This window comes from Scyliorhinus canicula, chromosome 15 (genome assembly GCF_902713615.1).
Source record: "Scyliorhinus canicula chromosome 15, sScyCan1.1, whole genome shotgun sequence".
NCBI classification, from domain to species: Eukaryota; Metazoa; Chordata; class Chondrichthyes; order Carcharhiniformes; family Scyliorhinidae; genus Scyliorhinus; species Scyliorhinus canicula.
This window is the reverse complement of record NC_052160.1, coordinates 6,013,247-6,041,232: the sequence shown is the minus strand read 5'-3', so window position 1 is coordinate 6,041,232 and position 27,986 is coordinate 6,013,247. Positions and strand designations below refer to the sequence as shown.

At 46.4% G+C, this 27,986-nt stretch overlaps 1 protein-coding gene across 5 annotated transcripts in view; it reads left to right on the top strand.

The window, feature by feature from the left end:
* cpped1 (calcineurin-like phosphoesterase domain containing 1) overlaps positions 1 to 27,986 on the top strand; it is a 180,337-nt gene that overhangs the window by 36,109 nt on the left and 116,242 nt on the right. For all 5 annotated transcript variants that reach the window (XM_038819378.1, XM_038819377.1, XM_038819380.1 and 2 more), the window contains exon 2: positions 6,429 to 6,647. In XM_038819378.1, coding sequence (XP_038675306.1) covers positions 6,429 to 6,647 — 219 coding nt within the window. The remainder of the gene's footprint in view (positions 1 to 6,428; positions 6,648 to 27,986) is intronic.

The window sequence follows — 27,986 nt, the reverse complement described above, 5'->3', positions numbered from 1 at the left end:
CGGCAAAGATCGATAGATGAGATGCTGGAGGTGGACAGGAGGTATGCCGGGATGCAGATCCAGCGCCTTTGGATAGAAGGAGCGAGCTACCACGAGGAAGGCGGTGCGCTAATTGAGGCCGGCGAGGGGAGCAGTTTACGAGTGTGTGGAGAAGGCATGTTGGCAATCAACTTCGGAGGGAGGCTGCGACGAGGAAAATTGTTCAGGTGCGGGATAGGACAGGGAAATTGGGATGGTCCCGGATCAGATCAATAGGGTGTTCGTGTTGTTTTATGAGAATTTGTGTAGGTCAGAGCCACCAGGGGATGACCGGGAGATGTGGGAATTCCTGGATGGTTTGGAATACCCAAAGTTGGGGGAGGAGGGTGGGGGCGATAGGGGAACAGGAATTAAAGGAGGCAATTGGGAGGATGCAGTTGGGGAAGGTGGCAGGGCCGGATGCATTCCCAGTGGAGTATTATACAAAATTTAAGGATACGTTGGCGCCGCTGATGATGGGGATGTTTGGGGAGGCGATAGGGAAGGGGGGTGCTGCCACAGACTTTGGGGCAGGCCTCGATCTTCTTGCTACAAAAGAAGGATAAAGATCCATACAGGCCTGTACTGCCATTCAATGTGGATGCGGAAGTGCTGGCGGTTAGTTTGGAGGGGTGCCTCCCGAAGGTGATAGGGGAGGACCATACGGAGATTGTGAGAGGGAGGCAGCTATTCTCGAATATTAGGACGGTGCTAAATGTGGTTATGACACTGGCAGAGGGAAGGGAGACAGAGGTGGTGGTTGCGCTGGACGCATAAAAGGCATTTGATCGGGTAGAGTGGGGGTATTTGATGGCGGTGTTCGAGCGGTTTGGGATTGGGCCGCGATTTATGGAGCAGTTACGGTTATTATATAGGGAGCCAAAGGCGAGGGTCCACACAAACAATACGAGTTTGGGGTATTTTGCTCTGCACCGGGGGACCAAGCAGGGGTGTTTTATGTCCCCGCTGTTGTTTGCACTAGCGATTGAACCTTTGGCCATCGCGCTGAGGGGTTTGGGGAGGGGGGACACATAGGGTGCCTTTGTATGTGGATGATTTATTGTATGTGTCAGAGCCGAATGCGTCGATTTAGGGTATGCGGGAGCTGCTCCAAACGTTTGGGTCCTTTTCGGGGTATAAGTTAAATTTGGACAGGCTGGGGGTGGTGGGGGCTCTGCCATTCTGTAGGGCGGCGACCCACTTTAGATATCTGGGGGTGTAGGTGGCGCGAGCCTGGAAAGGGGGGGGGGGGGGGGGATTCCGTTAGTACAATCTCACTAGGTTGGTGGGGAGGGTGACGGCCGACTTGGCGAAGTGGGACTTCCTCCGTTGCTAGCAGGTCGGGTGCAGGCGATTGAAATGAATGTGTTGCTGTGATTTTTGTATATGTTTTGGTGCCTGCCAATCTTTTTCAAGAAGGTGGAGAGGTAGATTACCTTCTTTATTTGGGGGGCGAAGGTGGCGAGGATCTGGAAGGTACTTCTGCAGAGAGGACATCAAGCGGCTTCCCAAATACATTATTACCCCTTCGGCACATGATGTTCTGCCGCCCATTTATCCTAATCTATGTATCCCTTTGTCACAGTAACAGGATGTTATTTCTAACTGATGAGAGGCATTTCGGTATTGTGGTAGGGCGGAAACCTGATTTGAAGGAATTCAAACGTGGGGTTCCAGGAAATATGGGAACAAATTTGAGAGAGGACAACCTATTCAGATGTTGGCAATGGCACGATAGTTTGCAAGGACAGTGGGGCCAACAATTTTTTTGAGGAAAGCAGTAATGGTGTCAGATTTTAAGGAGAGAGGAACACCACATGAAAAGAGAGAACTGTTAAAAATATTGGCTAATGTGGGGATCAAGTAAAGGAGTTGGTGGTCAGTTTAGTAGGAATAGGTTCAAGGAAACAGGAGGGCTGGGTCTTATGAGCAGGATGAGCTTTGATGAGTGGTGAAAAGCACGAGAGAAACATGAAAGCTCGGGTTTAAATGGTACAAACTGCCAGTTTCAATCAGACCATTTAAATTCACTAAACTCTAAAGAATCTTATTGAAAAAAAATTAGTTCAAGCCATCGGTTATTAATCTTCTAACTTGCACCATCACAGCATCATGTGCCATTGAACTGACAGAAATAGAGCACGGTGTCAATCTCACTGATCTTCCATTCCTTCATAGAACTACAGGGTGGGAAAAGATTATTTTAACAACGGCTCAGTGGATCTGAATGCAGTTCAAATGATGGAACAAAATTCCCCTGCCTTCCAGCCCTAAAGGTCCTGTGTCAAATGAACGTGAATGATCTAAATCCAGAAATTAATGGATACTGGAGATTGTTCCTTTCTTTATTCATGGGATGCAGACATGGCTGGCGGTGAGCCACCTTGTTAAACTGTTGCAGTCCATGTGTTGTAGAAACACTCACAATGCTGTTAGGGTGGGAGTTCCAGGATTTCAACCACATGACCATGTACAGATAAGAAGAAATGATGGAAAGCTATCACACAGCCCTAGTATCATACCACCTACACAGTGCACCCTTTAACTAAAAGGAGCTTGCTGAAAGGTGTTCGGCTTACATTAACACTGCAATGACGTTACAGTGAAAATCCCCGAGTCGCCACACTCCGGCGCCTGTTCGGGTAGACAGAGGGAGAATTCACCTAACAAGCACATCTTTCGCTATTCTTAAGGTTAGAAAATTCATTATAGTGCTCGACTGCCAACACATCCCTGTTAACATGATAAATAGCAACATAAGATCAAGCAGGAAATCTAATAACAAGGGTGTATTTACCCCTCACGAGGAACACAGAAGATCACTAATTGATCTCCCCATGGTTCTCATGGACCTGTAATATTGGGCGGAGATCCGCCCAGCTGGATCTCGTTGATGAGCCCTTTAAATGTGGTTCCCAGACCTGCATTGGGAGTTCCCCTAGTCCCAGGCTGGGACATTTGTGTTGTACGCCATAGTAGCAGCTTTATATTTCGAACTCAAATAAACCTGTTTATCCGCCTTCTTCGTGCCTCCTGGAGTACTACATTGGCAATGAGAATAAAGCATCAGCTTCTGGATAGCCTCTTTGAAACTCCGGCAAGGATAAACCAGAAATGCTCTATTCGGAAAACTCAAGCCAAATGATGTGGTCATAGAGGACTGGCCCTAGTATGCCGGATGAATGGGATATTTCTTTCACCGTAACTGCATAGAAGGTCACAACCAACAAGATAATCCTTCTGACTACTTGAGGAACCCCGACATTTGGTATTGTTAAGAGTTTGATGTACCCGGCAGCGTCTGACTCAAAAACCTTTAACAAACCTCACCTTTGGGGCCTCACGGTAGCATGGTGGTTAGCATCAATGCTTCACAGCTCCAGGGTCCCAGGTTCGATTCCCGGCTGGGTCACTGTCTGTGTGGAGTCTGCACGTCCTCCCCGTGTGTGCGTGGGTTTCCTCCGGGTGCTCCGGTTTCCTCCCACAGTCCAAAGATGTGCGGGTTAGGTGGATTGGCCATGCAAAATTGCCCGTAGTGTAAGGTTAATGGGGGGATTGTTGGGTTACAGGTATACGGGTTACGTGGGTTTAAGTGGGGTGATCATTGTTCGGCACAACATCGAGGGCCGAAGGGCCTGTTCTGTGCTGTACTGTTCTATGTTCTATGTTCTAAACCGGTAAAGTTAGTGGCAAACCACTGTGACCCAAGACCATTGATAATTCTCCAGCAATACAGATTTAACACCTGGAGAAAGGACACCTGAAGAATCCGTAACTGAATTCCTGACCAGGATCCCTTTCAGAGATACGAGGGACCGACTTGTGTGCGGGATATATAACGTTGTGACACCGAAAAAGCTGCTAACAGAACCCACCCTCGACCTTAAAAGAGCCATCAAACTGTTGTTGTCCATGGAGAAAGCTGCGAAAGGAGCCCAGGAACTTCAAGGCTCAATGGACGGTAGCGTGCTCAGTATAGGGTGACCCATGTATAGGAAAACCAGTTTCCCGACCGAGATCACGCATATGCTCCATCCACCGCTTGTTCGCCACTCAGTCACGGCACTCAAGAATGTCGATCAACGACTGAGAAATTTCAGAAATATTAGGGAAGCTTCCCCAGAGGACTTCAAGGAATAGTTGCAAGGCTGCTATACTTGTGGTCGAATGACAAGCTAAGGCGTCCAGAATCGACAATAGGAGTGTCACCCAGGCCGGAAGCCAAAGCTACTTCAGGCCCAGGCCTTCTAAATCAACCATCTCGAAAAGGACAAAATGATACAATTGAACTATATCACCGCCCCAAATTAAACTCCAGGTCAAAGGCCCCTCCCTGGAAATGGAAGTGGACACAGGAGCTACTGACCCCATTATTGGGGAACAGACTTTCAGGTGCCTTCGAAAGGGCATTGTGCCCCATGGCCTACGAGACACCAGGACCAGGTTGACCACTGTTGAAGAAGCATCATAAGTGGTCGTGGCAAATGCCACAGGACGAAGCATTCACAAAGTGAAACAACTGCTGCTGTCATCCAACATTTTAGCGCACTACAATCATCATGAACATTTGCCAATGCGGAACGACGCTATGCCCAAATTGAAAAAGAAGGACTGACCACGATATTTGGAGTAAAGAAATTCCATCTGCATATCTAAAGCCGGCAATAATCACAGACCATAAACCCCTGTTGAGCCTTTTTAAGGAGGATAAAGCAAATTGTCCTCCTTAAAAATGACCCTTGAGCAAAATTAGCAGATGACCCTTTGTCAAAGCTAAAAGGCATAGAAAATGGGAGATATTTATACTGTGGAGTGAGGGAATGAAAGATGAGTCATAGCCACAGAAACAAAAGGAAAAGAGTGCGAATGGCAGTCCCCAGAGATAATAAAAGGTGTGAAAGGCTGAACAGCAGAAAAACTATAATCAGACGGTAAGCTGTGACAGATGCTGGGGGGAAGGGAGAAGCAAAGGAGAGAAAAGGGTAATGAGAGGGGGATAAGATAGCGGGGGGGGGGGGGGGGGGGGAGGGGTGGTGAAATAAATATATAAAGAAAGACAAGAAAGAAAGAAACGGTAAAAGACAGTTAAAATGAAATGGAATGAAAATAAAGGGGTTGAGGTGAGGTAGAGCTAATCGTCTGAAGTTGTTGAATTTAATGTTGAGACCGGAAGGCTATAACATACCTAATCGGAAGATGAGGTGCTGTTCTTCCAGTTTGCGTTGAGCTTCACTGGAACATTGCAGAAGGCCCAGGACAGACATGTGGGCATGGGAGCAGGGTTTTTTGTTGAAATGGCAAGCAACGGGAAGGTAAGGGTCCTGAATGCGTACAGACCGAAGGTCCTCAGCAAAGCGATCACCCAGTCTGCGTTTGGTCTCTCCGATATAGAGGAGACCACATTGGGAGCAGTGAATGCAATAGACCAAATTGAAAGAGGTGCAAGTGAAACGCTGCTTAATCTGGAATGAGCCTGCGATGTTAAGCATGGAAGAGGTAAAGGGGCAGGTGTTACACCTGCGATTGCATGGGAAGGTGACATGTGTGATGGGAGAGGTACTGGGTATGGTGGATGAGTGGACTAGATTAGAACATAGAACATAGAACAGTACAGCACAGAACAGGCCCTTCGGCCCTCGATGTTGTGCCGAACAATGATCACCCTACTTAAACCCACGTAACCCGTATACCCATAACCCAACAATCCCCCCATTAACCTTACACTACGGGCAATTTAGCATGGCCAATCCACCTAACCCGATTATCTCGGATGGAATGGTCTTTGCGGAATGCTGACAGAGGGAGTGAAGGAAAGATGTGTTTGGTGGTGGCATCACGCTGGAGTTGGCGAAAATGGAATCCCAAATCGTGATAAAGAAGGCTGAGGCGACACAGCAGATAGTCAATCTTGGTGATGAACAAGTAATTGGCTCCTTGCACTCTTACTGCACTTGATTTGGAGTGCTTGATCCTGATACTTAAGAAAAGTTGAATGGTATTCCATATTTCCCTGCACTGACACCCCAGACCTTGATGAACATAAAATAATCCCAATGACATGTGCTCTTTTATTATTCTTATGTTCTCCAGTTAAAACTTTTTGAGTCCTTTCAGGGAAGATCTCACTTCCTTAAGAGAAAATGCCAATACCAGGGAGCTGCATTTAAACTAACAGTACAGTCGTTGGGGAAAATAATCGCCATTCATCTCCATTTTCCTCTTTCACCTGCTCCATCTGTCACCCTCCTGCACTGTGCTCACCTCTACACCTTTCTCTCTTGCTTCCGTTTCGGTTGCAAAATAGCAGCTGGTGTAGCCATATTGAGGGAAACAACGTCTCATTATATATGTTATGTCTGTATTCTGGTGTCACAAGTCTGAATGCAAATTGGTTTTTCACTGTTCCCTAGAGAAAGAAAGTGGTTGGACAGGACCGTACTACTTCATACAAGGAGCTGATCCGCAGTTTGGCCTTATGAAATCATGGAAGGTTGGAGATTGCGACAATGGAGGTGATGAATGGCAGGAAGAAATCAAGCTCACAGAGCAAGCAGTGCAGGCTATCAACAAGCTAACATTGAAGCCCAGGTTCTTTGTCCTTTGCGGAGATCTTATTCATGCAATGCCAGGTAATCACTGTCAATAAAACCTACAGCAAATGCCATATTGTCTGACAAGAGCAGGATAGTTACACCACTTGAGAAATGAGTTAAACTTTTCTATTCGATTTCCAAAATACATTGTGCAAAGAGAAATTCCCTATTGATTCTTTTAGCATTCAATAATATATGTGACGTATACAATGCTTAGAAAACTTCTCAAAGAGAAGGGGGTGAGATTTTTCAGGGCTCCCCCTGTTTGTCTGACAAAATTACATCTGAAGTGTCAGGAAAACCTCAGAAAAATGCGTAAATACATTCAAAACACTTCTGTGTCTCTTCTGCCAAGGTTGCGGTGAACAAAAGAAAGTTCACCAAAGTGCTGCAATGCTGGATATTTATGCTTCAGTTTACCAGAATAATAATGTAGGTCACTCCCTATCCTGATCAGTTCATCCCACCAGCGAAGAAGGTAAAGATTTTCCAGGTGATTTTTCGGAGCAAAGATAAAAGGTGAGTCAGTCGAAGCTACTCACATATAACTAGTTACTGGTTCCACTCCTTCATTGACAAGGTTTTGTTCATGTTTGGAAATATATTTCTCTAACATTGCAAATTGATGAGTGAATAAAGACTCGTCAAATTGAAATTGGGTTTAAAGGTTTCTTTTGTGCTGTCTCTGCCAAAACCGTAAATGACTCTCACCTTTTCTCCGGTTACGTGTGACAGATTGGTGGATATCTGATGGGTTGATTTCATTGGAGTTGTGTAGTGGCGGCCTGGGCGAAATTCTCCGCCTTGTGCTGCCGTTAATGGAGTTCCTGGTGAGGCGGAGAATCCAGCGTTGGGGAGAAAACAGGATTGGTTTCCGATGCACTGGCATCCAATCGAGGTTCGCACCCCATTTCTGCAGGTGGCTGCAAATGGGCCATTAAGACCCTGTGCACCACTTTGTGGGTTGGGCATCATATTCTCTGGGCCCAGGTGATTCACTGGTTCTCTGGGCCGGGAATCAGGTGGGTGAGAAATAATACAGATATGGACAGGTGTGGCCCTGACGTGGTGGACCTCGCGGTGAGCCAAGGGGGTAACTCCTTAAGGAAGTTGCCCCCAAAGTCCATCTGAGGGCCACCCTCTCCCCGACAATACAAGATCGGCCCATCCCACACCAGAACCCCCACCCCCTGAGACCGCCTCAATAATGGGACTCTCCCATTGACCCCTAGAAAATAGACCTCAGTCAGGAAGCTCGAGGGCAGTCCAGACAGAGGCAGTGAAAAACATTTCTGTTGTAACGCTCACCGGGGCAATACACCGCCTCAGACACGGGAAGCAACACCTGTCAATTCCTGGAATAGAAAACCAGTCAGCTGTGTTTTAAACCCCCTGAGATCCTTGAGTTGCAAGCCATTCATTGGCTGTGATTGACAGCTTCCACACACACAGCTGTCAGATTTGGTCCATTCATCTTCCTTCATGGTTGAGTAACACTCAAGTGCCCTAACCGCAATATTTATAAACATCAATCTTTGATTGACAGGTCCTGACCCACTTCAAACAGAATTAAATGCTTAATCACCTCTCTGCATGCCTGAATAATTTTGAAGTGGTCAGCTAGAAATTATAGTCTCCTTATTTAGGAGGTCTTTGGGGGTGGTCTCTTTATTTAGGGGTCTATGTGGGGGGTTGGGTCACCCCCATAATTGGGGGAAGGGAGGACCCAGAAAATCTGGTGGTGGGGGGCTGAATTGTGATGCAGGAAGGGGTTGGGAATGGCCTGCCTTGGGGCCTCACTATTGGGCCGCCCGCTCAAAATGGCGGCCTGATAGTAGGTTTCGCTCAGGAATCCATTGCAATCCTTGCGATGCATAAATTTGCATGGCAAAGGATTGGGAATCACTTCCTGATGGGAGCGCAATCACATGCAATTCAACTCCAGTGGGAGAACATTGTCTCCCAAACAGAGAATTTCACCCTGATCTTAGAAAGAATGCAGATCATAAGAACATAAGAATTTGGAGCAGGAGTCGGCCATCTGGCCCCTCGAGCCTGCTCCACCATTCAATGAGATCATGGCTGATCTTTTGTGAACTTAGCTCCACTTTCCGGCCCGAACACCACAACCCTTAATCGCTTTATTCTTCAAAAAAACTATCTATCTTTACCTTAAAAACATTTAATGAAGGAGCCTCAACTGCTTCACTGGGCAAGGAATTCCATAGATTCACAACCCTTTGGGTGAAGAAGTTCCTCCTAAACTCAGTCCTAAAACCAAAATGGTAACAGCAACTACAAATTGTGTTTATATAATGCCTTTAACACAGGTGCATAACCAAACAAAAGCTGGATGAGTCAAAGAGGGAATTAGCTGGAGTGAGCATACAGTGAAATTAAAATGAAATGAAAATCACATTGTCACGAGTAGGCTTCAATGAAGTTACTGTGAAAAGCCCCTAGTCGCCACATTCTGGCGCCTGTCCAGGGAGGCTGGTACGGGAATCAAACCGTGCTGCTGGCCTGCTTGGTCTGCTTTAAAAACAGCGATTTAGCCCAGTGAGCTAAACCAGCCCCTGTGAGCTAAACCAGCCCCAGTCATGGTCAATGCATTCAGTGTTAGGATTAGTCTTAAAAGAGGTGAGGGAGGAGACTTCCGGTGGCGACCATGGAGTGAGTGGTCGCACATTTGGTGGCTCCCGCTCGTGGTAGACTTTGTGGACCTTTTCCCTGGTTAACGATTGAGCTGAGTGTTTGGAAAAGGAGCAGGAGGGGTGGAAGAAGAGAGTCTGCCACCGTTGTATGGATGCGTGGACCAGAAGTGGTCAAAAAAGGAGAGTACAACGGTCAAAATTTGGTGTGGAGCCTGCGACACAGGGGAAGGTGGCGGTGGGTCAGGGTCCGAGCTTGCCGGCCCGGTGGTCGACAGATCAGTTAATGAGCTTCCTCCATGAGACGTTTGCCCAGCAGAGGAAGGAGAACTTGGAGGACCTGGCTATGGTGGTGGATCCGACAAAGTCGGGGATCGAACGCATGGAGATGAGGTTAGAGGTCCAGGCGATCCGGAAGGTGAAGGAGGCAGAGGGGGAGCACGAGGAGCAGATCGCCTCAATGGCTGCAGAGATGTGGTTGATGAGAGATCAACGGAGGAGGCTGCAGGACAAGGTGGAGGACTTGGAGAATAGATCGTGCAGGCGGAATTTGAGGATCATGGGCCTGCCGGAGGGTAGCGAGGGAGAAGACCCCGGTTCATATGTGGCATGGATGTTCAAGACATTGCTGGGTGCAGGAGCGTTTGCTCGGCCCTTGGAGGTGCACCGGATGCACAGGGCGCTCATGAGGAAGCCGCAAGGAAATGAGCCACCCAGGGCGATGGTGGTGCAACTGCACTGGTTCCTGGATAAGGAACAGATTTTGAAATGGGCTAGGCCAAGGGTGGGCAAACTACGGCCCGCGGGCCGCATGCGGACCGCTAAAGGTATTTCTGCGGCCCACCAAGTCATTAAAAAAAAAAAAAAAAAAAATTTTTTTTTAAATGTTTTTTATTTTAAAAAAAAAATTTTTTTTAAGGTTAATGGGGGGGCTGTTGGGTTACTTACTGGTATAGGGTGGATACGTTGACTTGAGTAGGGTGATCATTGCTCGGCACGACGTCGAGGGCCGAAGGGCCTGTTCTGTGCTGTACTGTTCTATGTTCTATATGAGGCGCCCAGAATCATAACCGGGTGAAGTAATTATTTTACTTAATATACTATGCGGCCCTTTGTGAATTGTGAATTTCTGAATGTGGCCCTTGCACGGAAAAGTTTGCCCACCCCTGGGCTAGGCAAACGCGGCGCTGCTCCTGGGAAGGCAGTGAGCTGCGGGTTTATCAGGACCAGGGGGCACAGCTGGCTAAAAGGAGGGCGAGCTTCAATAAGGTGAAGGTGGCCTTCTTTAAGAAGGGGGTGAAGTTCGGCATATTATACCGAGCGCATCTGGGGTAACGTACGGAGGCCGGGAACTTTACTTTGGGTCGCCAGAGGAGGAGGTGGAATTTATTGGAGACAATGGACTGGCAGGAAAATGAGGACATTGAACTCTGGAGGGGATGTTCCTATCTTGTATCTTGTTTTTTCTTCTGGTTGTATGAACCACTTTTGCACTGTACTTGGGGCCGTTGCTCTGTTTTGGGTTTGTTTGTTTTTGATGGGGGTTGATGGGTTGCTCTTTTCTATGTGTTGGATGGGGATTGTAAATTTAGCACTGGGAGGATGGTTGAGCGGGGTAGGGGAATCCTACCTGGGGGTAGGATGCTGGGAGCCATGGGCGGGGGCTACCAGGCTAGCTGGGCGGACTAGCTTATGGAAGCGCAGTGGGGGGGCGAGCAGGTTGTGCGCGGATAGGGGTTGGGATGTGTGGGGGGGCGATGATCAAGATCGTATTCCCCCTGATAACATGGAATGTGAGAGGGCTGAATGGGCCAGACAAGAGGGGTCGTGTGTTCGCACATCGGAAAAGCTTACAGCCGTACGTGGCAATGATACAGGAATCGCTCTTGAGGGTGGTGGATCAGACTAGGCTGAGGAAGAGGTGGGTAGGGCAAGTATTCCATTCGGTGCTAGATTCCAAAACCAGGGTAGTGGCGATTCTGATCAATAAGCAGGTGGCATTCAAAGTAGGAAGTATTGTGGTGGACCCGGTACGTTATGGTGAGTGGGAAGTTGGAGGGAATGCCGGTGATGCTGGTGAACATTTATGCACCGAACTGGGGCGATGTAGAGTTCATGAGGGGGGTATTGTTCATATTTCAGTGCCTGCCTATTTGCCTATTTTTATCCCAAAGGTTTTTTTTAAGAGGGTGAACATGGTGATCTCTGGGTTTGTATGGGCGGGTAAAACCCCGTGGGTAAAGAACGTGCTGCTGGAGCGGGTACGAGGGGAGGGGGTGCTGACCCTACTGAATTTCAGGAACTGCTACTGGCCAGCGACCATAGCAATGGTCAGGAAGTGGGGAGTGAGGGAGGGGTGTTGAAGCGGGTGGAGGCGGCCTTGTGGGGGCACAAGTTTAGGGGTACTGGTAATGCATCTCTGCTGTTCCCGCCGGCTCGGTACTCCACAAGCCCGGTGGCAGTGGGGGCCTTGAGGGTGTGGGGACAGTGGCGGAAGTACATGGGAGTGGAGGGAGCATCGGTATTGACACCTCTTTGTGGTAACCACCGGTTTGCACTGGGGGGGGCTGGATGGGGGGTTTCGGAGGTGGCAGCGAGCTGGGATCGAGCAGTTTGGGGACCGGTTTATTGACGGCAGTTTTCCGTGCTTGGAGTACTTGAAGGAGGAGATTGAGATGTCCGGGGGGAATGGGTTCCATTACCTGCAGGTGAGGTGCTTTGCACGGAGGCAGGTTTCGATCTTACCGCCCCAGGGGATACAGGACAAGGTAGTGTCGAAAACAGGAGTGGGGGAGGGGAAGGTCTCAGAAATTTATAAAGAACTCATGGAATGAGAGGGAACCCCGATCGGGGAGGTAAAAGGAAAACGGGTCGTTTGGCAAGGGATTAGAGGCGGAATTGTGGGAGGATGCCTTGAGTAGGGTTAACGTGATATGTGCCAGACTTAGCCTGATACAGTTCATGGTGGTCCACAGGGCGAATATGACTGTGGCCTGTATGAGCAGGTTTTTTAAGGGGTGGAGAATAGGTGTGGGTGGTGTGCGGAAGGGCCCGCAAATCAATTCCACATGTTCTGGGCATGTCCGAAGCTTAGGGGATTCTGGCAAGGATTTGCTGATGTCATGTCCACGGTATTGAAGATACAGATAGGTACAGATGGTTCCGAGTCCAGAGATGGCGATGTTTGGTGTGTCGGAAGGGGGAAAGAGGGAGGCAGCGGGGGTTGGTTGAGGTGGGAATTAGTCAGTGGGAAAGGGGACGGGGGAACTGTGTATGTAAACCATGTTGGTTGGGTTTGGTTGTTGGTTGGATGGGTGTTATTTGTTCTGTTGTCTTTTTTTCCTCTTGAAAATTGTTGCAAATTATATATGCCTTAACAAAATATTTTCACAAAAAAAAGAGATGAGGGAGATTGACTCATTTTAACCCCTCGATGGCAGAAGGCATTGTCACCAGTGCTGGGATAGAATATACAAGGAAAGTTCGAGGAACACCGAGTTTTTGGAGGGTTCTAAGGCTCAGAAGGGTATGGAGATAAAGATGGGTGAGGCCTAGAAAGAACTTGATCATGAGGATGGGAATTTTAAATTTGAGGTGTCCAGGTACTGAGAGTGAAAATAGGTTAGCGAGACTTGTTGAGAAGGCCAGGTTGGCAGTGCCAGGGTGGGACCTGAAAGAGGGGTGGGGGCAAATGTGCCTGATGCCTGCTGGTGGAGGGGTGTCTGCCAGCGTGCAGGATGGGGGGAGTGGTTGTTTGGGGAGTTGTTTGGAGATCAGAGCGCCCTTTAATAATGGCGCCCCGATTTCCAAGGAGCCGGCCTGGCCGATTAATGGACATGCACATCTTCCCAGCGGGAATCTCCCCTAGTTCAAAAAGAACTGTCTTGTGATTGGATTGCAGTCTCGATCGCACTGACCCACCTCGCTGGAATCTCACTGTTATCACTGGGGGCAACACTTAGAAATGTTTTGGGTGAATTCTGCTCCATGTCTGCAAAGTTCAAACTCTGAGGGGAGGCATTTGCAAGAAAACTATCCACGTCTCTTTCGGGCCTGTCACAGTAATCTACGGGACCAGGAGACACCTTTTATATCCTGAATTTGTAGGGAATCGTTAACGTAACACCTTCATATATCCTGTGTTGGATTGGATTGGTTTCGTTTTTTGTCACGTGTACTGAGGTACAGTGAAAAGTATTTTTCTGCGAGCAGCTCAAACAGATCATTAAGTACATGAAAAGAAAATAAAATAAAAAGAAAATACATAATAGGGCAACTCAAGGTACACAATGTAAATACATAGACACCGGCATCAGCTGAAGCATACGGCGGTGTAGTATTAATCAGGTCAGTCCATAAGAAGATTGTTTAGGAATCTGGTAACAGTGGGGAAGAAGCTGTTTTTGAATCTGTTCATGCGTGTTCTCAGACTTCTGTATCTCCTGCCCGAAGGAAGAAGTCGGAAGTGAGTAAGTCGGGTGGGAGGGGTCTTTGATTATGCTGCCCGCTTTCCCCAGGCAGTGGGAGGTGTAGATGGAGTCCATGGATGGGAGGCAGGTTCGTGTGATGGACTGGGCGGTATTCACGACTCTCTGAAGTTCCTTGTGGTCCTTGGCCGAGCAGTTGCCATACCAGGCTGTGATGCAGCCAGATAGGATGCTTTCTATGGTGCATAGTTGGTCAGAGTCAGTGTGGACATGCCGAATTTCCTTAGTTTCCTGAGGAAGTACAGGCGCTGTTGTGCTTTCCTGGTGGTAGCGTCGACGTGGGTGGACCAGGACAGATTTTTGCTGATGTGCACCCCTAGGAATTTGAAGCTGTTAACTATCTCCACCGTGGCCCATTGATGCAAACAGGGGTGTGTACAATACTTTGCTTCCTGAAGTCAATGACCAGCTCTTTAGTTTTGCTGGCATTGAGGGATAGATTGTTGTCGCTGCACCACTCCACTAGGTTCTCTATCTCCCTCCTGTATTCTGACTCGTCGTTATTCGAGATCCGACCCACTATGGTCGTGTCATCAGCAAACTGTAGATGGAGTTGGAACCAAGTTTTGCCACGCAGTCGTGTATGTACAGGGAATAGAGAAGGGGCTAAGTACACAGCCTTGCGATCCCTCGGTATTGACAACTATCATGGAGGAGGTGTTGTTGTTTATCCTTACTGATTGTGGTCTGTGGGTCAGAAAGATGAGGATCCAGTTGCAGAGTGAGGAGCCAAGTCCTAGGTTTTGGAACTTTGACATGAGCTTGGCTGGGTTTATGGTGTTGAAGGTGGAGCTGTAGTCAATAAATAGAAGTCTGATGTAGGAGTCCTTGATGTCGAAATGCTCTAGGGATGAGTGTACGGCCAGGGAGATGGCATCTGCTGTGGACCGGTTGCAGTGGTATGCGGTGGATCTAGGTGTTCTGAGAGTATGGAGTTCATGTACTTCATGGCCACCCTCTCGAAGCATTTCATTACGATTGATGTCAGGGTCACCGGATTGTAGTCATTGAGGCACGTTGCCTGGTTCTTCTTTGGCACTGGTATGATGGTGGTCTTCTTGAAGCAGGTGGGGACCTCGGAGCGGAGTAGGGACAGGTTGAAGATATCCGCACACACCTCTGCCAGCTGGTTCGTGTAGGCTCTTAGCGCACAACCAGGGAATCTGTCCGGTCCCGTTGCCTTCTGAGGGTTCACTTTCAGGAAGTCCGATCTGATTTCGGAAGCTGTGACAGTGGGTACGGGTGTGGTCAAATCACTCTTGCTTTAAAGCCTTCACTCCAACTTATTTATACTTGTAATTCCTGTCAGGATTGTTTTAAACCACTCTGTGACTGATTAAGCAGTTGTTCGTTTGGAAAAGCAAATCTTTGAGTTATAATAAAACTTCACTTTATAAGCAGTGGAACTGTTGTTTTCAGTGTGATTTGCTGGGAAAGGGTTACTCCTGATTTGATTTAGCTGCAGCTGTATTGCAGCTGTAACTGTCAGAAGCAAAACTAAATTACCAGTCTCTTGGTGATTCAGAAAGCTGGCCCATTATCTCCCAACCTAACCTGTCACATTCAACATGGCATGTAAAAGATGGTGCCAGTGGTTATTATTACCTGTGCTCAGGACATTGTTATTATTTATCTGTTAATCTGTGTTACTGCTGCGCTTGGATGCCCTACAAAAATATTTTCAAGCTGTTAGATGGGAGGGAGTTGTCTCCATTTATACATTAGCTGTGTTGATAAATCCATATCGGAAGTTGTGAGTGAAGGACTGTGGTCTGACTGAACTGACAGACGATGTTAATCTTCTGAATATCTGGGGTGAGGCATATTCATGTGCATTGAACTCTTTTTTTTCCCCCTCAAAAATGAAGGGAGCAGCTTCCTCCTCACATTTTACTTTTATGAATAACTCAAAATAATCCTGGGTTGTCTGTTGGATCCTCATTATTGCATCTTTTTTATGCGCAATTCACTGTAATTGGGGGAATTTTATCATTTCACAAGTGGACTGACACTTGTACTGGAATTGCTAAAGTAACAGCCGTATGGAGCAGTGCTCTTGCCACCTGCGGCAAATCTTGTTGCTATGCTGTTCTTCATGTGTCTCAATTGGTGACACAATCGACCGTGAAACATTTTGTGTGTATCGTGTGTGTTTGAGAGAGAGAGAGAGAGAGAGAGAAAAAGAACATTGCAGCATTGAATAGTAATGACTGTGAGCTGGTTTGGATCGAGTGAGACTGAGATGCATGATCAATTGTACAACTTAAAGTTCTGTTTTCCAAATCAATCACACTCAACCCATTTGATGAACATAAGCAGTCCTTACTGGAGCCACTGTATTCCATCATTGCTGGAATGAACTTGAATATTTATTTAACCTTGAGTTGTGCACTGTTTATAAGCATCTAAGTAACTTCAATCCTAGTACACAATGGATAACTGAAGGAAATGTATAATTGACGTGCAGAGCATGGCTTTGCATCGAAGCTTTGAGAGGTTTAAAAAAGAAACGGTATATCAGTCACATGCATCAAATTATTGTTCTGGAATATGGCGCATATCACATTGCAACTGGCATGTCTTCCCAAATGACTTCCTCCCAACCTAGTGACCGTGCCAATAAATGGTATTCAAAATATATACATTGTTTATTCATGATTAGATTGTGGGAGTATGGCACACTTTTCTATGTGGGACACTGATCGTCATTCAGTTCAGTTTGTTTTCTTAAATGCATCCCAGTCAACTGCCAGAGGAACATCGCTCAGTGCATTTTGTGAAAATGTACTTTTCCCATGGCAGCCGTCAATAGACTCTGCCGATGTAATTTGCAACTGTGGGTACACTCACCCATTAGAATTTTAGAGATGGGCAGCACGGTGGCCTAGTGGTTAGCACAACCGCCTCACGGCGCTGAGGTCCCAGGTTCGATCCCGGCTCTGGGTCACTGTCCGTGTGGAGTTTGCACATTCTCCCCGTGTCTGCGTGGGTTTCGCCCCCACAACCCAAAAATGTGCAGAGTAGGTGGATTGGCCACGCTAAATTGCCCCTTAATTAGAAAAAATAATTGGCTAATCTAAATTTATAAAAAAAAAAGAATTTTAGAGATTAGAGATTGACCATATGGATTCTTTACAGCTAGCTAAGAGAGAGGAGATTTAATCCCAACAGTCTGGGTGGCAGGTGGAACTACATTTCAGAAGTGTAACAGCAATGTTGTAACAAATTATAACACCTGCCTCAAACAACCAAGGAAGTGAATAGAGTTAATGATTTGGGAAAGAATTTGGGGCAGGTTTTAAGACGATGGCTTTGATCTTCCTAATGTTTGTTGGACAAGCAGCTAGAAAATTTAGAGATGGGGAGGTGTCAAGAATGATGGTGGTGAGGTGGAGCTGGGTGACCTCCGCTAACATTTGAAAGCTGATTTAAAAGCAAAATACAGTGGACACTGGGAATCTGAAATAAAAACAAAAAATGCTGAAAAAACCTAGCAGGTCTGGCAGCACCTGTGGAGAGAGAATATGAAGTTAATGTTTCGAGTCTGTCAGATTCTCCTTCAGGGCTAAAGAGTGGGAGACATATGATGGATTATACACTGTATAAGCTGGGGCAGAGTATCTGGAGGACAAAGGCTCATGACTGGTGAGAGCTAGGAGAGATTGCAACAAAGATGTGTTGGTCAAAAGGCACGTTAATGACAGTAGAAGCTGCTAGTAGTGGCATAGAGGTAAGATATCAGAATGTGTTAATGGCAGAAAGTGCTCCAGGAAAGCAAAACTTAAGAATAAGTGACAGATGGCCAAGTGGAGGAGGGGAGTTCTAAATTGGGGCAAAAAATGTTTTGGATATTTTTTAAAAGGGGGTCAATATGGTGGGTAAAGGTCTAAAGTTGTTGAACTTAATGTTCAGTCCCCAGGGTGAGGTGCTGCTCCTCCAGTTTACATTGTGCTTCGCTGGAGCATTGCAGCAGGCCAAGGATGGACATGTGGGGATGAGAGCAAGGGGCTGAGTTACAATGACAAGCAATAAGAAGGTTGGGATCATGTTTGCGGACTGAGTGAAGATGTTCCACAAAGCCGTCACCCAGTCTGTGTTTAGTCTCTCCAGTGTAGAGGAGACTGCATTGGGAGGAGCAAAAAGCAGCAGACCAAATTTAAGGAGGTGCAAGCGAAATATTGCTTCGTCTAAAAGGAATGCTTGGGGCCTCAGACGGTGAGGATGGAGGAGTTAATGGGGCAGGTGGTTTAGCTCAATGGGCTAGACAGCTGGTTTGTGATGCAGAACAAGACCAGCAGCACGGGTTCAATTCCTGTACCGGCGTACCCGAACAGGTGCCGGAATGTGGCGACTAGGGGCTTTTCATAGTAACTTCATACTTGTGACAATAAAAGTTTATTGTTATTATTATAGGTGTTGCATCTTCTGTGATTGCAAGGGAAGGTGCCACAGGAAGGGGCTGAGGAGTTGGGGGTGATGATGGAGTGGACCAGGGTCTCACGGAGGGAGCGGTCCCTGTGAAATGCTGATTTGGGGGGAGGCGGGGGGAGGTGTGTTTTGTGGCGGCATCATGCTGGAGTTGCCGTAAATGGTGGAGAATGATCCTTTGGCTGCAGAGGCTGATGGGATGGAAAGTGAGGAAAAGGAGGACCCACTTATGGTTCTGAGAGGGATGGGAAGCGGTAGTTGGGCCCAGGGGGAGGTAGGAGGAACTAGAACATAGAACATTACAGCGCAGTACAGGCCCTTCGGCCCTCAATGTTGCGCCTACCTGTGAAACCCCTCTAAAGCCCATCTACACTATTCCCTTATCATCCATATGTTTATCCAATAACCATTTGAATGCCCTTAATGTTGGCGAGTGCACTACTGTTGCAGGCAGGACATTCCACCCCCTTACTACTGTTTGAGTAAAGAATCTACCTCTGACATCTGTCCTGTATCTATCTCCCCTCAATTTAAAGCTATGTCCCCTCGTGCTAGCCATCACCATCCGAGGAAAAAGACTCTCACTGTCCACCCTATCTAATCCTCTTATCATCTTGTATGCCTCAATTAAGTCACCTCTTAACCTTCTTCTCGCTAACGAAAACAGCCTTAAGTCCCTCAGCCTTTCCTCATAAGATCTTCCCTCCATAACAGGCAACATCCTGGTAAATCTTCTCTGCAGCCTTTCCAATGCTTCCACATCCTTCCTATAATGCGGCGAACAGAACTGTACGCAATACTCCAAATGCAGCCGCACCAGAGTTTTGTACAGCTGCAACATGACCTCATGGCTCCGAAACTCAATCCCTCTACCAATAAAAGCTAACACACCGTACGCCTTCTTAACAACCCTCTCAACCTGGGTGACAACTTTCAGGGATCTATGTACATGGACACCGAGATCTCTCTGCTCATCCACACTACCGAGGATCTTACCATTAGCCCAGTACTCTGCCTTCCTGTTACTCCTTCCAAAATGAATCACCTCACGCTTTTCTGCATTAAACTCCATTTGCCACCTCTCAGCCCAGCTCTGCAGCTTATCTATGTCCCTCTGTAACCTGCAACATCCTTCCGCACTGTCCACAACAGTGTCATCTGCAAATTTACTCACCCATCCTTCTATGCCCTCCTCCAGGTCATTTATAAAAATGACAAACAGCAGTGGCCCCAAAACAGATTCTTATGGTGCACCACTAGTAACTGAACTCCAAGCTGAACATTTCCCATCAACCACCACCCCCTGTCTTCTTCCAGCTAGCCAATTTATGATCCAAACTGCTAAATCACCCTTAATCCCATGCCCCCGTATTTTCTGCAATAGCCTACCGTGGGGAACCTTTTCAAACGCTTTACTGAAATCCATATACACCACATCAACTGCTTTACCCTCGCCTACCTGTTTGGTTACCTTCTCAAAGAACTCAATAAGGTTTGTGAGGCACAACCTACCCTTCACAAAACCGTGTTGACTATCCCTGATCAAATAATTCCTTTCTAGATGATTATAAATTGTCTGAGAACTGACTGAGAGTTGGCGCTAAGCCTCTGTGAGGTAGAGGTCAGTATGCCAGACTACAATGGCACGATCCTTGTCAGCAGCTTCCTCTGTCTTTTGACCTACACATCTTTATTGCAATCTCTTCTCACTCCCACCCATCACAGACCTTCTACTCTGCTCCAGCTTCTCCACCCTATCTTATACAGTACATAATCCATCACATTTCTTTAACTGTGAAGAAGAATCATACAGACTTGAAATGTTAACTATCTTCTCTCTCCACGGATGCTGCCAGACCCACTGGGACTTTCCAGAATTTTCTGTTTTTATTTTGTTTTTGAAACCTGACACTGTTTTCAGATCATATTTCCAAGGGACAGCATTTAGATGTGAATTGGAAAGACCCAAGAATGGTCCTTTGGGAGTCACCAGAGATAACCACGTGGGAACAGGAAGAGAAGCCATTCCAGGTAATGGATGGATAAGAATGGGACCAAGTGAGTATAGTCCCACCAACTGATCCACAGTAGAGAGGTTTTGCAGGAGGATGGTGTGGCCAGCCATGTTAGCGGCTGAAATGGTTAAGGAGGGATTGTTTACCTTTGTCACTGTCACACAGAATGTCATCATGATTTCTTAAGAGCGGTTTCGATATTGTGGCCAAGCAGAAACCTAAATTATCGATCAGTAATGATGGCAAATTTGAAGGTTTGTGGCACTGCACCTGTGGAGAGAGAACAGTTCCCAATATGAACTAAGATAAAGGCTAGGAATTGAAGTTTGGTGATTAGCAATTGTAGTGAGAGTAGAGTTGAGGGAGCAGGAAGTGGATTGTGTGGACAAGGTGAATTTGCAGGGGGCATGAGTGAAGATAGGAGGGAAAGGGGAGTAAGACACAAGTTCAGGGCTAGCCAGTACTAAGGGCAGTTTAGAGGAAGCATGGCTTAGTGGTGGGCTAGGAGAAGGGAGGGAAGCAGCTGAACCAATGTTCTTAATCTTAGTGACAAAGAAAGTTCATGAACTCATTGAGCTTATTGTTGATCTATAGTGTCGGATATCACTAATAATAGAAAGAGTAAAGGGAAAAGTAATTCAGGAAATTGAAGGGCAGCATGGTGGCACAGTGATTATCACAACTACCTCACAGCACCAAGGACCCATGTTCGATTCCGGCCTTGGGTGACTGTGTGGAGTTTGCACGTGTCTGTGTGGGTTTCTTCCGGGTGCTCCGGATTCCTCCCGCAGTCCAAAAATGTTCAGGTTCAATGGATTTGCCATGTTAAACTTTCCCTTAGTGTCCAAAGATGTGCAGGTTGGGTGAATGAGTTGGGATAGAATAAAAGCAAATTACTGCAGATGCTGGAATCTGAAACGAAAACCGAAAATACCGGACAATCGCCGCAGGTCTGACAGCATCTGTGGCGAGAGAGGGGAGATAACGTTATTAATCTGGATGACTCTTTGTAATAGCTAGGATGGGAGACGGTCCTGAGACTCGATTTCAATACTGCGGAGATACAGAGAGGAGGAAACTGTTGTAAGATGGTAAATATAGAGCTTAGAAAGGACAAAGGAGGAAAGTTCAAAGCAGATTGAAAGTTATAGAGTCATACAGCCCTTTAGCTCATCGAATCTGTGCCAGTCGAAAACAACCACCTGACTATTCTAATCCCATTTCCCAACATTTGACGCATAACCCTGTATGCCTTGAGAACATAAGTGCGCATCTAAATACTTCTTAAATGTTTTGAACGCCTCTGCCTCCACCACCCTTTCAGGCAGCGAGTTCCAAACTCCCACCACCCTCTGGATAAAAACATTTATCCTCACATCCTGCCTTAAATCTATGCCCCCTGGTCATTGATCCCTCTGACAAGGGGAAATGTTTCTTTCTGGCTGCTTTATCTATGCTGCTCAGAATTTTATACAGCTCAATCATGTCCCCCCTCAGTCACCTCTGCTCCAAGGAAAACAATCCTTGTTTTCCAATCTCTCTTCATAACTGAAACTCTCCAGCCCAGGCAACATCCTGGTAGATCTCCTCTGCACCCTTGCAGTTTTATCACATCACTCCTATAATGTGGATTCCAAAACTCACACAATACACTAGCTATTATCTAAACAATGTTTTATACAGTTCCAGCATAACCTCCCTACTCTTGTCTTTATTAGCCGAGGCATAGAGTTCATGTATACTATATGCCTTCTTAACCGCTGTATCCACCTGCTTTGCTACCTTAAGGGACCGGAGTACATGCACACCGAGGTCCCTCTAATCCTCGGTGCTTCTCAGGGTCCTTCTCATTAACATGTATTCCCTTTGCCTTGTTTGTCCTGCCCAAGTGCATCACCTCAGACTTATCCGAATTGAATTCCATTCACCACTGATCAGCCCATCTATATCCTCCTGTAATCAAAGGCTACCCTCTTCATTATTTACCACCCCACCAATTTCCGTATCATCCTCAAACTTACGAATGAACCCTTCTATATTCATATCTGAATCATTTATATAAACCACAAACAGCAAGGACCCCGACACTGATCCACGCGGGGCCCCAACACTGATCCATGCGGGGCCCCAACACTGATCCTTGCGGGGCCCCAACACTGATCCTTGCGGGGCCCCAACACTGATCCTTGCGGGGCCCCAACACTGATCCTTGTGGGGCCCCAACACTGATCCTTGCGGGGCCCCAACACTTATCCATGCGGGGCCCCAACACTTATCCATGCGGGGCCCCAACACTGATCCATGCGGGGCCCCAACACTGATCCATGCGGGGCCCCAACACTGATCCACGCGGGGCCCCAACACTGATCCTCGCGGGGCCCCAACACTGATCCTCGCGGGGCCCCAACACTGATCCATGCGGGGCCCCAACACTGATCCATGCGGGGCCCCAACACTGATCCTTGCGGGGCCCCAACACTGATCCTTGCGGGGCCCCAACACTGATCCTTGCGGGGCCCCAACACTGATCCTTGCGGGGCCCCAACACTGATCCATGCGGGGCCCCAACACTGATCCTCGCGGGGCCCCAACACTGATCCTCGCGGGGCCCCAACACTGATCCACGCGGGGCCCCAACACTGATCCACGCGGGGCCCCAACACTGATCCATGCGGGGCCCCAACACTGATCCTTGCGGGGCCCCAACACTGATCCATGCGGGGCCCCAACACTGATCCATGCGGGGCCCCAACACTGATCCATGCGGGGCCCCAACACTGATCCTTGCGGGGCCCCAACACTGATCCATGCGGGGCCCCAACACTGATCCTTGCGGGGCCCCAACACTGATCCATGCGGGGCCCCAACACTGATCCATGCGGGGCCCCAACACTGATCCATGCGGGGCCCCAACACTGATCCATGCGGGGCCCCAACACTGATCCTTGCGGGGCCCCAACACTGATCCATGCGGGGCCCCAACACTGATCCATGCGGGGCCCCAACACTGATCCTTGCGGTGCCGAATTGGACACAGGCTTCCAGTCAGAAAAACACCCCTTGACCATCACCCTCTGCTTCCTGCCACTCAGCCAATTCTGGATCCAATTTCCCAAATTTCCTTGGATCCTATGGGCTCTTACCTTCGCTATTGATCTCCCTTGTGGAACCTTATCAAAAGCCTTACTGAAATCCAAGTAGACTACGTTAAATGCATTTCCCTCATCTACACACCTGGTCACCTCTTCAAAAAGTTTAATTAAGTCGATCAGACATGACCTACCCTCAACAAAACCATGCTGACTGTTCTTGATGAATCCCTGCCTCTCCAAATGCAGATCAATTCTGTCCCTCAGAATTTCTTCCAATCATTTTCCCATCACTGATGTTAGACTGACTGGCCTGTATTTTGCTGGTTTATCCCTTCCTCCCTCCTTGAATAATAGTGACATTGATTACAGTTTAAAAGCCAAGAAAGATTGTGATGGAAAGAGAATGGCTGGAGGCTAGAGGTAAGAGAGGTGCCTGCCTCTGAGATTATAGCCTATACTTGTGTTATGAACAGGAGGGAGTAAATTTAAGCAGCACTAATTTCTCCTCATCACTATCCCGTAAGCAGAAAGGTTTTTTTGATTTGCTTCCCCCTTGATAAGTGGTGGCATATTTCTCAGTGCCTTGGTTTTAGTACGATCCAATTTATGTTAAGAACCCCACAGGAAACTTGAAATAGGATGAACTCAAAAGGTTTGTTTATTTGCACATACTCAAATGCAGCAGGAGGGTTGCAACATTGCAGAGACCACAGAGAAAATAAATATTATTTCATATGTAAATTCTATAATTCTATGGGTTGTGTAATCCAAATTCCTAGTCCAATGAGATATTCCTTCAGAAGTCAGTGAGCTGAAAACCGATGCTGGATAATTCACTTTTCCGGTGGAGTAAGACGGGCATGCAGGAATGGATCAGTCCTGGAGGCAATGATACAGAATTTCCAGCAGAAACAGTGGAGTTGGGGCCAGGTGCTCAACCTGGACCAGAGCTCCTTGACTGTAAGGCTGCTGCTCAGCTGGTAAAAGGCCAAACTGAGAAGGCAATATTACTGGTTGCGCAAGCTCGAGGCCCATGTCACATGACTCCCACCTCATCACATTGTTTTTGACAAAGCACATGTATCCCTTGTCCGGGATTGCTAAATGTCTCAACCGTTAGAAATTGAAAGGAAGAGTGTCTTAGCAGACGAGCAGACTCCTGTTGGCCAGCACGGGTTCTGAAAATGCAGATGGCCTTTGTATAGCTCTCATTGAATTTGGTCTGGGCAGCCCAAAGGGGGTTGTTAATGGCTCCTGCAGGATAACAATATTTGAGTTTCCCTAATATTGCCAGGTAGCTTCTTTTGCTCGGGGTCACAGACAGACATCGATTTTATCTATTTCAGGTCTTTGAAAAGCCTAAATTCTGACAGATAGCAATGAGCGTTCCTCTGTATATTTTTTTTAAATGATACAGTGTGAGGTCAGTTCCTCACACTTATCCTGCCTTGGTGTAAGAGATGTCATAGAGGTGTTTTTTAATCAAAATTTGGAGCAGCACTAAATGTTTGGACGTATTTCTGCTTTACAGAGTTAAGAAACATTGAAAGAAAAGAATGAAAGAAAGCCTTATTTGCTTTTCATAACTTTGGGATGTCCCAAAGCACTTTACAGCCAATTACGTGTATTTGAAGTTTAGGCATTATTGTAACATAGAAAATGCAGCAGACAATTTATGCGTAGCAAAGTTCCAGAACAGCAATGCGATGATTACCAGATAATCTGTTTTAATTCAGTGATGTTTGGTAAGAGATCAAAACTGCCTAGGGCACGGGGGACAAAACCTGTTATCTTCTTCAAAATAGTGCTATGGAATTAGTGCTATGGAATTATGTATGTCCAGATGGGACTTTGGTTTAACTTCTCAACTAAAAGACAGCACACCCAATAGTACACCACTCCTTCAGTCCTGCACTGAAGCACCATCTGATTGTGTGGTCAGATCTCTGGAGTGGGAATTGAAGCCACACCCTTCTGATTCAGAGGTGAGAGTGCTTCAACTGAGTCAGAGTGAACCCTGCCGAAAGAGGAAATTGAGTTCCTAAAGGCAGCAGTAGCAATAGAAGAGATGAAGTCAGATGAAATAGCAAGGCAGGAATGTTGGAGGATGGACTAATATTACGTGCAAGTTATGAAATAGTGGTGGATGCTTATACTTACAAAATAGGCATGATATGGAGATGCCGGCGTTGGACCGGGGTGAGCAGTTGGAGAAGGAGCAGTGCTCCGAAAGCTAGTGATTCAAAACAAACCTGTTGGACTTTAACCTGATGTTGTAAGACTTCTTACTTACAAAATACATTAAGAAACTAACTGTCTGCGAAGGAACTAAAACAGGATCATCATTGCCCCACTGTAGGTCGTGGAAGAAATCAAGATGTATTTATTGTGTGACAAGAGGATTAGATGTGGTTAGAACTGATGATGTGCAATCAGCAGCAGGTTGATAAATGTAGAGTGATATCATTTGGAAAATAATAGATAAGCTTGAAAGATGAATGCAGGAGATGACTGATATGAAGAAAGAACAGAGTGGAAGAGAAGGTCGAGGCTTGTGTTATATTAATTACATAATCAGTAATATTGATATTACATATATTTGCCTGGATGGATTATGGGTGGCACTTTCACAGCCCAGAGCAGCTGTTGGCCAAGCTTTCAAATTTAACCTGTGCATAGTTCAGGGGGGTGCAGCCTTGATTGACATCTTAGGTGCTTTTTCAAGGATTTTTTCAAACTTCCTTTGGGGCTTTTGCAATTGTGTTTTAATGGATAATCTGTGCTAAACCCAGCATGACCCATTTCATCATTTTTGCTTGACCAGCCTATTTATCTCCATTTTATTTGCTAATTGAATGAAGGTTGAAGTTGTATGTAGTTAATAATTTCATTATACTGGTGTATACAAGTGATGACAATCTTGCTTTGCAGAGGTTAAATTTTGTCTATTCAAGTGCAGCAGAGCAGAATAAATCGAAGAGTACTGAGCAATGAACTGATATAACATCTGGTGCTTACTTGAGATTCATGGCATTACAAACGGAAAGATGAAACTTAAATAGAAATGATCAACCCCGCAATTAAGGTCATTCGGATGCATTTGCTAGACAAAAATATACAATCATAATGGAGTTAGTGGGATGCATTATATTTGGTGGGAATCTATTGGTGCATTTTATCAACACATATAATTTCAAGGCTATTGCAAAACCTTTTGTTTAAATTAATTGAAAGAAAGGAACACAGGAATTCCTGCTGACCTAAAAACCATCTTGATTATTATTGTGACAGAAGTTTGAGCAACATTGATTCACCATTAAGAAACATATGATTCATTGTTGTACTTGACGTTGAAGTGTTATAGTGGATTCAGGTTAGAGCATATTTTCTGCTTTGAATAAAGAATCTGACCTCCCTCCCTTAGAGCTAGGGTTCAAATCATAGCTATTAAGTGGATAGTCAATGAATAACTTCTTGCTTTAATTTGAGTGGCTTTGTTTTAACTAATGTACATTTCAGCAATAAAACTAAATGAACCACAGCAAAAAGGTAGCCTCTCTTTACCAAACTGAGTCAAGATGAATACTATCTTTGGAATTCCTACTTGCCATTGTTTGGGGATGTACCCAAAACACAATTCTGGACTCCCATGGGCTGGATTCTCCGATTCTGGGGCTATGTCCCTGTGCCGTGCTACATGGTGGAGGCTGCTCAGGGACCCGTCCCGTGAAATAGTGCCCACCCCCCTCCTGGCTGGCTCACACATCCCAGACCACCGCCCCCCCCCCCCCCCCCAACACACACACACACACACACACACACACACAGTGCCCCCGATTTGGTTGGGAACTGTGATTCTCTGTCTGATCGGCGAATTAAATTTCGGCATCGCCAACCGGAGAATCCAGCCTCATGTCTCTGAGTTAGAATCCTGACGGTGAGGGCTGGGTATTAACCACTTCAGCCTGAGTTAGGTGTGAAGAACTCATCAATTATCTCTGTTGTATGGCAGTGGCTTTCAGCTAAGCCTTTCCAGGTGGACAATAGCAGCAGTGGTCATGTGACCAAAACAGGATGGAAATCAAGTTGCTTATTACTCTTCTAAACCCCCGTGGATACAAGCCTAGCCTGTCCAACCTTTCCTCATTAGACACAAGAATCCTACAATAGTCCTGATATCTAACTTCAGCTATTCAAATCCATTGGATCTGCAGTTCAAGAGTGGGGAAAAGACTCCTTCCTTTATTGGGCCAGCAACAACTATTCTTTAAACAAATCCAACACCAAAACTGTTGACTATTCTTTTAGTTTAATACTTGTACACTGTCTCCTTTAGTTATATCTTTGAGTGTGTGATTTGCAAATGATATGGCCTTTAAATTTTGGGGGTGAATGTGTGAATAAATAATCCTCTTTATTTAACACACAAAAGCTTGCTGCTGTTATTTCTAACTGGACACACTCCTGGTGCTAAGAACTCAGATATATCTTCCTCTGAAAAACTAGACCCTATTACGGATAGTAAAGGGAATTGGGGTTTTCAGTTTATCTCTGTGACAATTGACACAACAAATTTGGGGACAAGGAGTTAAGAAAACATCATGGCCATACATCATCAGCTTTAAAACATAAATTCAATGTTTCTCAAACTTTACAACTATGACTTGGAAAACTGGCAAATCATTATACATATCAGTCTGCT